General features: G+C 49.5%; 2 protein-coding genes across 8 annotated transcripts; one reads left to right on the plus strand and one right to left on the minus strand.

Annotated features, from left to right (window-relative positions):
• The first annotated feature begins 342 nt into the window (after positions 1–342).
• Positions 343–6440, plus strand: Pfdn5 (prefoldin 5). Of its 5 annotated transcripts, none has more exons than XM_037231122.1 (4): positions 343–461; positions 4611–4763; positions 5515–5714; positions 5916–6440. In XM_037231122.1, exons 2-4 carry the CDS (start codon positions 4632–4634, stop codon positions 6067–6069), a joined length of 486 nt encoding a protein of 161 aa, XP_037087017.1. In that variant the 5' UTR covers positions 343–461; positions 4611–4631; the 3' UTR covers positions 6070–6440. The 5 variants fall into 5 exon arrangements, with proteins under 5 accessions (XP_037087017.1, XP_037087015.1, XP_037087013.1 ...); XM_037231120.1 differs by lacking the exon at positions 343–461 and adding an exon at positions 3118–3170; XM_037231118.1 differs by lacking the exon at positions 343–461 and adding an exon at positions 3163–3206.
• Positions 6441–7419: 979 nt separating this feature from the next.
• ClpP (Caseinolytic protease proteolytic subunit) lies at positions 7420–10090 on the minus strand. 3 transcript variants are annotated; one of them, XM_037231302.1, is made up of 2 exons: positions 10069–10090; positions 7420–8632 (listed from the first exon to the last, which is right to left on the minus strand). In XM_037231302.1, the coding sequence occupies exon 2, from the start codon at positions 8580–8582 to the stop codon at positions 7881–7883; it is 702 nt and encodes a 233-aa protein (XP_037087197.1). In that variant the 5' UTR covers positions 8583–8632; positions 10069–10090; the 3' UTR covers positions 7420–7880. The 3 variants fall into 3 exon arrangements, with proteins under 3 accessions (XP_037087197.1, XP_037087196.1, XP_037087195.1); XM_037231301.1 differs by having other exon boundaries at positions 10035–10072; XM_037231300.1 differs by lacking the exon at positions 10069–10090 and adding an exon at positions 9983–10066.
• Positions 10091–10667: the final 577 nt, after the last annotated feature.

A 10667-nucleotide genomic window follows, 5' to 3' on the forward strand; every position in this document is an offset into this window, starting at 1 on the left:
CATGTTTTTGACGTTAATCCCGCTATTTTCCACAGTTCGTATATTGCGTACAGCTGGGAAGACGGCGAGTCTTCTACGAGTTCAATCGAGTTTTTTCATGACTGGCTTAATGCGTCGCAGATGCTTTACTCAACAACCCTTCGCAGAAAGCGACGGCGGGAGACCTACCCGTCACATAAGCAGGAGTTCTTCGCGGGAGGCGAAGGAGAAAAATTGAATTTTCAATGATCAATGAATTGATAAGTTTCTTTTCCGTGTTTCTCTCATTCCGTTCCGTTCGAACGTGAAAAATTTCGATGAATTCACCACTCGCAGAGCTTGAGATTCGCTCTTCAGCTGTTTTCCTGCGATACCCGCAAGATGGAGGCCGGAAAATGGCATGACCTGTTGGAAAAGTTCGTTGATTTTTTTCAACCGGCGGATTGACTAGCAGCCACAGAAAGGGGTTTGCTAAGACAACTGTGAGTAACTGGCCTTTAGCACCGGCGGTGAATACGGCCTCTGAGCGGACCGTTGCTAAAATCATTCCAGCAACTCCAATAGACAAGGTTCGCACGTATAAGCCAATCATAAATTCCGGCAAGCCGCGGAATCGTTCCAGGAAATAACTGTTTGGAGTCGATGAGTAATTCCAGCGTGCCGATGGGTCATATCGGCGGCCAAGCCTTAAGAGCTGAGAGGAAGTTTCGGCCGGACGACGAGGAATTCGGGCGTAATTCAGTGACGATGGAGGGGAGGGACCACGTGGTGGTACCGCGGTGAGCCTTACACCAGGTGGTTACCATTCACTTTAGATGAATTTCGAGGCATACGTGGTGTATGGCTGTATTGTTCCGTTCATAAGTGAAGGGTCTGATCGTTGCACATAACCTGCAGACTGTGTGTGGCGACCACACTACAGGCCTCCCTTAAATATGACCGGTGTCAAGCATGCATAGGAGGTGCAAATGTATGAATGCTAGCTGAAGAATCCCAGTATAGTGACGTTTTCTGCTCATGTAAGGACGCAAGCATCTGTTTTGTACAAGTCCATATATTTTCGGTGCGCTGAAATTTTCGCCACCAATTGCAGTCACTCCCATTCAGTCGGCTTATGGCAGAAAATTGCCCCGATGATGATTACCTGCGAATCCATACGGTGGGCCAACTAGCAAAAGAATCTGCATGCTACTTTATACGGAAAGCTATCTTACCGAACACACCCCAAGAAAACTAGGTGTGCTACGTATGCACATGCTTGGAACTTATTCGCTTCTCCAGATCATGGCGAACGCTGTCATTTTGAGGCTAGATTTTTCGGAAAAAACAACCATATTTACAGCTAGCCGGCTGGTGGATGTCACCAGCTGATGGCTGATGACTAATGCCAAATTTTCGATTTATTCGTTTATGTTGTGATTTTTGTTGTGAAGGAGTGCAACATATTCTAGCATTAAAATGCATCATATAAGATAAGTAGGAATGCGATGCACAAACATAATAAATGTGAGAAATTAAATAACCAACCGAAATAGCACATGCGACGTCGGCGGTACGCAAAATTATGTTCGACAATTGCGCGTAAAAATTCATCTGTGCATATCCGACTGCCGCTCTAAGGCCAAGGCACCAAGACCAACAGCGACGGAACCCGCGCGATCATGAGCGCCAGTAGGCCCAACAAAGAGGCTTCCGTCAACTCAGTATGGGGTTCTCAAAGGAAGTGAGAAGAACGCAAGACCAACGTGATAGGCTCCTGGACGGTGATAACGCCTCGGGACAGCGTAATGGGTTTGTTTGCTCGCGGGCTTCACTTCCACTTGTGGCTGTTCTTGGTCGTCTGGAGGCTCAGAGATGCTAAGTTTTTTGTGCTTTGTGTTTGAAAGCTGGGTTCGTTCGCCTCGTCATGAGCCCCTTCAGAGCGTATGGGTCCCCAAGAGGCACAACGGACGAGCACAGTCCGATGTCTCTTCCGGATCCGCCATTGGCCCGAACAGTTTGATAGATGATGCTTCGACAAACACATAAGACCATCCATTGAAATAAAAGGTATACAGGGGGGGGGGGGGACTAACAAGAGCGTAGGACACTCCATTAAAACATAAATACCCACGACATAATGAGGAGGGCCCTAAAGATTCAGTGCACCCGAGCAGGTTAACAGATAGAGCCCCCAGCAAGAGTATGGGATCCTCCATTCAAATAGGAAGTAATCAAGACCCAATGTAGATGGATCTCGAACGATCAAGCGTGCCGGAGCAGATTATCAAAAGGGGCCCCGACAAGAACGTATGGCCCCCCCATTCAAATAACAAATACCCAGGACCCAGTGTGGAGGGTCCTGAAAGATCGAGTGTACCCGTGCAGGCTATCTGATGGCCACTGACAGGGCGTAGGGCCCTACATTTAAATACCAAAACCCAATGTGCAGGGCCTTTAAATAATCTAGTGTGCCCGGGGAGGTGAACAGACGGCACCCGACAAGTGCGCAAGGCCCTCCATTCGAACAGAATGTACCCAAGGCACAATGTGGAGGGTCTCCGAATGATCGAGTGTGCTCGAGGAGGGTAACAGATGCGGGCCCCGACAAGATCATAGAGCCCTTCATTCAAGTGATAACTCTGGCTTACCACCAACTATGGCACAGTGCGTACAAAGTGGTGTTTGGAAGTGTGGCTTCTGTCCCAGTATTGCCATCATCTATCCCATCCGTATGTTGAGTGCTTCTTCCCACTTCTAATTCTTTCCAATTTCGTCCCTCTCATTTTAAATGTTTACTTACAACGCTACTAACTTACTGGGTAACGCAACCACACCACACCAATTCCTGTCACCTTTTCGTGGCTACTCTTGGCATTTCAATTCCCTCCTTATCTATCTTACGCCGCATTTCCCCCCAAATTAGAGCCAAGCATCCTCACCCCTGCTAACGTGCTCGCCAACACGAGAACTACGAAATCAAACCCCCGCATCAGTGATTTTTAATCTGGTAGCGCTGTCTCCCCAAGCTGACAAAATCCTACTATCAGCGTCAGCCGGTACAGGACGTCACAGGCCACGTGACGTAGGGCGAATACTGGGCCGTGATTGGTGCTGACAAACGTGCTAACGACAAAGCGAACGCGGCCTGCAGTGGAATTTTCATATGTGCTGGAATAGATCAGTCTGCACGCTATGCGACGGATGAGCTGGTGAGGGCACGGCCGTGTATGGGAGTGTGGGTGGTGGTAAGGTCAAGTACTGGAGCGGTTAAGGTGTTCTGGAGGTATTTTAGCTATTTTTATCGTTTTTAAGATAAACATCTTGCAATGCCTCGGCTCCTGAAGTAAAAGGCATCTTTGGGGGTGCAAGAACCAGCGAAACGTGCATGAGTCGAAATGGCTCAACGTGGCGTGCAGATTGCCTTAGACTCTGTAACATGCGGGTTTTTGCGTAGCGGTTTTACTGTCGTGCATGCTGTAAATCTGAGTGTTCATTGTTTGGTCCTCAGTCAACAAAAATCAGCACATAGGAAGGCACTGTTTCAAGGATGTATAACATCTGAGTCATGTTTGTAGGGGTAAAATGCTCCAAAAAATTCAAGCACAAGCATGTTTTACTTTTCCACCCTACATTTGGTGTATGTTGATGCCAGCTCTATGTCAACCATTTTTGGTTAGTGTCAACAGCATTGGGTAGGTTTGTAGCCAACTGACTAGAAGTAGATGCTTCTGCTAATGGTCATTCATAGAATGCTAGGCATCACCACCGATTTTTAGTTATCTTCTGGTGCAATGGATAGACTTTTTAGACTGGCTCATTGGCACTTGGTTGGCTGTTACTCATAAATTGCCAAGTGTTTTCAGCTGTTTTATATTCCTCATTCACCTGCTTATATCCTGGTGGTGCCAAGTTGGACCACCTTACCCCCTGGCTATGATGTTAAATCATTTTTAAGATTTTATGTGATAAATGACAATATCTGAGCTTATTGTTACACTGTTCAAAGCAGTTCCCCTGCTGGTTGTGATCTGGTTTTAATAAATTAAAACCCACATGTCCCTCTGAATATTTATGTAGAGGCAGTCTTTAAAGGCTGTTCTTTATGGTGTAGGACAAGGCAAAACCCAAAGCGAGCAAATTCAAATGAAGGATGTTGTAGTAAGGGTAAGCCAAAGGAAAAATGCATGAATTCAGGTGTAGGACATTGAAGGTTTGTATGCTTCTTTGCCTTTACCCAATAGCATCAATAGCAATAATAACAATCATATTGAATGCTATACTATTGATGGCCCTGAATTCACTAATCCAGTGCCACATGAAGGTGGTATTGCATAATATGAATGTAGCTCATGCCACAATGCAAGTGGCAATAGGGGTTGAACCCTTTCAAGTCATTTAGGTTTATGTCCGTGATTTTGAAATGACTGTGATCCTGGGTCAAAGGCCTATAATTAGTATTGAGTGAAATGATTCCCAATCACTGTCTGAAGATCCCATATTGTGCTCAACAGCAAGGAAATTCTTGCCTCTCTCTCCCCTAGATGGAGAGGACTGCATGTAAAGAAGATATCAGTCAGAAAACAGACAAAGAGTGGTAGCTTACAGCTGCCACCTGTAAATAATTATCATACTCTTTGTTTCTTTTCCAGAGGTCACAACACACATCCAAGATGGAGTCACAAGGGTCAGGGAAGATGCAAACAATCGAAATTGACAAGCTCAACGTGCAGCAGCTGAACCAGATGAGGCAACAGCTTGACCAAGAAGTTGGCCTGTTTAATGATTCTTTACAGCAACTGAAGGTACATGCTAATGTACAGGGCCTTGGTGTGCCCAAAATCTGATCTATTCCCCCCAGAAAAATTGACACTGACACCTGAGAATGGACATGGCAGGGTTGTGCTATTTTGGATAATATGATCCCTCTCTCAGATATCGCGGTGTTTGTGAAACAACTTGTTTCCAGAACAGTGATAAAATGTGGGCATTTTTTGTCGGCAATTGACACTGACACATGAGAATGGACATGGCAGGGTTGTGCTATTTTGGATAATATGATCCCTCGCTCAGATATCGCGGTGTTTGTGAAACGACTTGTTTCCAGGACAGTGGCAGAATGTGGGCATTTTGTGGGTTACTTTCCTCCGCTGTGTTCTCACCCACCTAGTTGCTAGCACACTGTGATGGATGCCAATTTACAATGGTTAACGACACACCCAAAAGCCCACCTGTCAACGTTCTCAGCTATCAATGACTAACGGATTTGGAGGGAAGTTTGGTTAGATGACATTGTGGTGGTCATTGGACATGCTGCTTTCCATGATCAGTTCAGATCTATGTTAATATGGAAATCTTCCCAAAGTTTTTGGGCTAGCACAAACCCATAGAGGATCCACAGTTACCTTCAACCACTTGCGACGGTTACGAGCTGCAGAACGTCACGACAGTTACCTTCTTACTTGTATGACACACAATCTCAGCAAGGCTGGACCTCGCCATGTAACGTTCATTGACCGCACCTGCAGTTTGAACATATGCTCACCGCACCTGCAGATGGCACAGCAGAAGTTCGCCGAATCCCTGGATAGCGTAGAGCAGCTGACGCCGGAGAAGTCCGGAAAGGACATCCTTGTGCCGCTGACGGCCTCCATGTACGTGCCGGGCCGGCTGGTCGATCCCGAGCACGTGCTGGTGGACGTGGGCACGGGCTACTACCTGGAGAAGACGACGGCTGGCGCGCGGGAGTACTTCAAGTGAGTGGCCTCGTGCTCGGGTGAGTGCTGGTGGTGTGAGGCCGATTCATGACGTTGCTGCCGCTGCTAAGTAGATTCATGGCGAGGGGCGTTGTGTTCCGTTCCATTTCGTGCTGGTGCGTCGTCTCACGACATCCGGTACTCCACTGTCGTCCCCACTCCGTCATAACTCCCCGGCGCGTGACCGAGCGCCGTCCGCAGACGGCGCATCAAGTTCGTGACGGAACAGATGGAGAAGCTGCAGACGATCGGCATGGAGAAGCAGCGGCTGCGCGACGCCATCCAGGAGACGCTCGAGGCCAAGATGCACCAGCTGGCGGCGCAGCAGCAGGCCGCGCAGAAGGCCGCCTCGTGATGCGCCGCCGCGCCCGGGGACGGAGCGACGCGCGAGGCCCCGCTGTGGGCCCGATGTGGCTGCCGCGCCCGGCCGGCCGGCGCTGGGCTGCGTGGCCGCCCGGCTGTGCCGGACCTGCTAATGAGTGTCCGTGCCGCGTCGGACCGCGGCCGGCCCCATCGCCGTCTGTTGAGGCGGCTGTGGGTGACGCCGCGGAGGCGAGCGGCTCCATGCGCCTGCCGTCAGTGCAGGGCGTCGTGATGGGACGCTGAGATGGACTGAAAGGCAGCCAGTCGGTGCCGCTGAGATATTCTGCTACTGACCACTTCGTGCTGCTTGTTGCCACCGTTAGTTTGCTTTATTGGAAAATATACATGACCGGCCGCTGTTGATGGGCTCATTCATTTTTGGAGCAGGGATATCCAGTTGCTGGCAAGTGAGGCCCGAGGAGAAGCCCATTTTTATGATGTAGCAAAGCAGTTGCGATATGCAAGCATTCATTTGTGCAGGTCCGGGACCTAACAATGCGTGAATTCATGAGTTCAGGTGCTGTGTGACCAAGCCATTGTAGCACTCAGCCCAATCATCGTGGCTCGGGATGGTTGGTGACGGAGCGGGCGTTTCGTCCAGTCCCTGACCTGTATCAAACTGTTGCCGCTAGCTTCCCGGCTTCCTTCAGTTCACGAGTTGTTCCCTGGTTGTGTTGCGGTTGCCCGCAGTTGGTAGGCCTCAATCTAGAGTTCTCATCCGCTTGGGGCATTCTGTTTCAAGGTCGGGTAGGTGGCTCATTTACAGCAATTGTTTTATAATTAAAGTGGCATGTGCGCAAGCCGGCTGTGCAAGGAACCAGCCACCAGCAAGGAAACCGACCTGACCTGTTGTGCGTGCGCCATAAAAGGTTTTGACTACAGACACAGATGGCTATACCTAGCCACTCACCTTACGCAATAACCGAGTAACAGTTACACCCTCTCGCCGTTTCGTGAACTCTGCATCCGTAGACACAAAACTGCTTCATCTGGCGTCGGAAACGTAACGCTCGTTTCCTAGACTTGGACTAGGCGATTTGTTTTGCGTGAGTAGTTTAACTAAGTAACCATTCTATTTGCACCCCGCCCTCCGCACCGTGCAACGAGCTTGAACATAGATGCCAGTCTACTCGCCGCCCGTTCGCTGCAATCGAGCATCACATGTTTGAGACATGTTCCCAGGACTGCAGCGGCCGCGTAGCCTTCGTACTTAATACAAACACATGAGCCTTCACACTCAACAAGCTCCTCCGGCGCACGACTCACGCCACACGCCGTTTTCCGGCCCTACATCCTTAGCGGAGATTACCGGCGCGAACAGGTGGCACAAACTGGCGTGCGAGCATGTATTGTCATACAGTTGTTGCACATTAAGACAGTACTGCCGTGCCAAGGGAGATCGCATGTCATAACAGCTGAAAAGTGCCGAAAATTGACCGACCGGTGGATCCATCTTTTTGTAACAAGTTTAAATCGGGCTGAGAGTCGATATCACGTACAAGGCGAAGTTCTTCATGGTTTGGATCTAACGACTTGTGTTGGCAGATTGGTCTCAAAACGGCAACTGGTGCACGCTTTTCTTCAGAAAGTCAGAGTACTCCATAAGCTGGCCAGCAACCCACGTTTCAATAACAAGTCATGCATCCACTTATAAGCTACGCATTTCATAAAACGAACGCCACATACGCAGCATAAGAGTCCCCGGTCGCCTAGCTGCAGCAGCCAGTCGGCCTCAAGCGCTCATACACAAGGGCCCAACCACCACACAGGGAGCCTGCCACCGAGGCCCGGTGGAGGCCGACATCAGTCCGTTGTGTCCTCGGCGGCACCGTGCTTGGGCGGGTGCTCCAGCACCTTGTCGATCAGCCCGAACTGCAGCGCCTCCGTCGGGTCCATGAACTTGTCGCGCTCCATGCTCGCCTCAACGAAGGCCAGCTCGCGCTTGGTGTGCTTAACGTACAGGCCGTTGATCTGGCGTTTGATCTTGCCGATCTCCTCCGCCTGGATGAGGATGTCGGTGGCCTGTCCGGAGGCGCCGCCGGACGGCTGGTGCACCATGATACGCGCGTTGGGCAGCGCGTGGCGCATGCCCGGCGAGCCGGCCGCCAGCAGGAGCGAGGCCATGCTGCACGCCTGGCCCACGCACCACGTGGCCACCGGCGGCCGGATGTACTGCATCGTATCGTAGATGCCGAGCCCGGCCGTGACCACGCCGCCCGGGCTGTTGATGTACATGTGGACGGGCTTGTTGGTGCTCTCCGACTGCAGGAACAGCAGCTGCGCCACCACGAGGCTGGCCACGGCGTCGTCGATCGGACCCATCACGCAGATGATGCGCTCCTTGAGCAGCCGTGAGTAGATGTCATAACTGCGCTCCCCGCGGCCCGTCTGCTCGATCACGAACGGCACCAGTGGCAGCCGCAGCTGGCTCGAGGTGCGCAGGCTGGCGCGTGCCACGTGCCGGTGCGCCGACCCCAGCTGGCGCAGGAGGAGGCCTGCCGACATCGCGGGTCGGCTGGTGGTGGGTCAGCTAGGTGATGTACAGCACAGCACACCTGTGAAGGCAGTGACAAAATGCTGAAAGGACAGAACTGTTCATGTGACAGATGCTAATCACCTTGTCTAAAGCAAAAAGTCCATGTTTTAGGGGACCAGCATCCCTGTTTCTTAGTGGAGTTTGCATTGTTTGCACAGAAGGTTCTTATTTCAATGCACATGCTAAGCAGAGTTTTCTGTGCATACTCTGTAACTACCACCCCCCCATGCTGTGCTGTTCTAATCCATTGTACCTCCAGCAGTTTTGCAGCACAGGATTGGTAACAGTTTTAACCATCACATGGTTATGCTAGGTCTCACTGTGGCACTAGTGCACCAAATCTTCAGAAGTGGAGTTAATGGTGTAAGTCTTATCATCACCAAAACATGCAAGCTTGAGCTTCACAGTCCGAAATTTTCATGACTTTAAAGACAGTCTTAGCACATTTTCCAATGACTGCCTATGTCAAACTAAATAACTAGCTGATATTAATATTGCTAGCTAATATAAAAACAACAACCTGCATTTGCTTTTGTATCAAGATAATTTAGCATTATGCATTATTGCAGTCTCATGGCAGAGAAAACAGACTAACATTAAGGTGATGTTATGATCCTGATGAATATATTTGAACTACAAAATATCAAAAGCACCTAACCAACAAATGCCAAATATTATTAAATGCTTCACCTAAACTGCTTTTCAACAAATTCCTTTTGAGTTACTATTTCAGTAACTATCGCTCTGATGAACATCACATGCTGATGGGTGTAACATATTAGACTAAGCAGCAAGAACTTATTTAGCAATGCTAGGGCAAATTGTAGGGTTCTAGAAACAGTACACTAGGGTTCCTAGGTTGCCTCCTGGCAACTGAACACCTTCTGGCAATAAAGGAGACTAAAATGTCTAATCAACATTTCAGACAACTCATTCTTTCAAATTACCAAGTGCCTACTAGGAAACCAGTCTGTTAACTGTTGCAGAAATGTCATGAAATGCCTCAACAAGCCTTGTCATTAGGAAGATGCAATTCTGACACTCTAAGTACCACAGCCAGGAAACCACTGCCAAGCACCAAACACTACTGAAGCACCACTGTCAGATATTTTGCTGAAACCCACCACAGGTTACACGCTGGTTAAATTTAATTTCCAATTTCCCATATTGGACCAAGTGCAAAATATTTTCAACCCCCAATGTTCCAGGGCAATGAACACTCTTGAAACTACCGGTATCCACACAAACTCATTGTCGCGTGGGGAATCCTATCGAAATTATTACATAATACCCAAGAACCATATATCCCTAAGCAGCCTCCATCTCTGCATTGCAATAACATGTGAAATCAAAGCATTTGTGATCATACCTGAGGCACAGCCTACATTCCCTTTAAATACTCATTAATATCGCCCACGCACCTCACCGAAACCCAGACCACATACCCCACCGCACCTCGTATTTACAGACAGTACTTATGTTGTATAAAACCGGCCCTCAAATTGCAAGGCTGCGCTATAAACGAAACTCAACAGCAGGTTTGACTGCTGTTGGAAAGTACTAAAGTGCTGCTATATGAAGTTCACAAGATGCCGCTCGTTATGAAGTTTCCTCATGACATATTTGTTCACGCTTCGAGCCAGAGGCGTCTAAAATGCAAAATTGCCATACATATTTTAATTCATTAGTGTTACAGGCACAAGGTATGGACCAAATAAATGCTGTCATTAGAGGCTCTATTTCGTCTGCACAAAAGGAAGACCCCATGTGGCTTTATTCAACCTGCCGGCAGTCTCCGCGCGCATCTCCGCTCGCTCCTGCCGGCCACTCCCGACTTCCCTCCGGCGCCTGTGCCCAGCCCTCCCCCCCCCCCCCCCCCCCGCCCAGGAATTTACATCCTCTGGCGCCGGGACACGCCAGAGCCCAAATGATGCACAACCCCTGGCACCGTGGCACGCAAAGCCCACACGGGTATCCTCATACCAACGCACACCATAAATGACATCTGAACGTGGGATGGTGTCCGTTTGTAGATACCCCAGATGGAGGATCAT

This window comes from Pollicipes pollicipes, unplaced genomic scaffold (genome assembly GCF_011947565.3).
Source record: "Pollicipes pollicipes isolate AB1234 unplaced genomic scaffold, Ppol_2.1 Scaffold_6686;HRSCAF=7923_pilon_pilon_pilon, whole genome shotgun sequence".
Taxonomy (NCBI): Eukaryota; Metazoa; Arthropoda; class Thecostraca; order Pollicipedomorpha; family Pollicipedidae; genus Pollicipes; species Pollicipes pollicipes.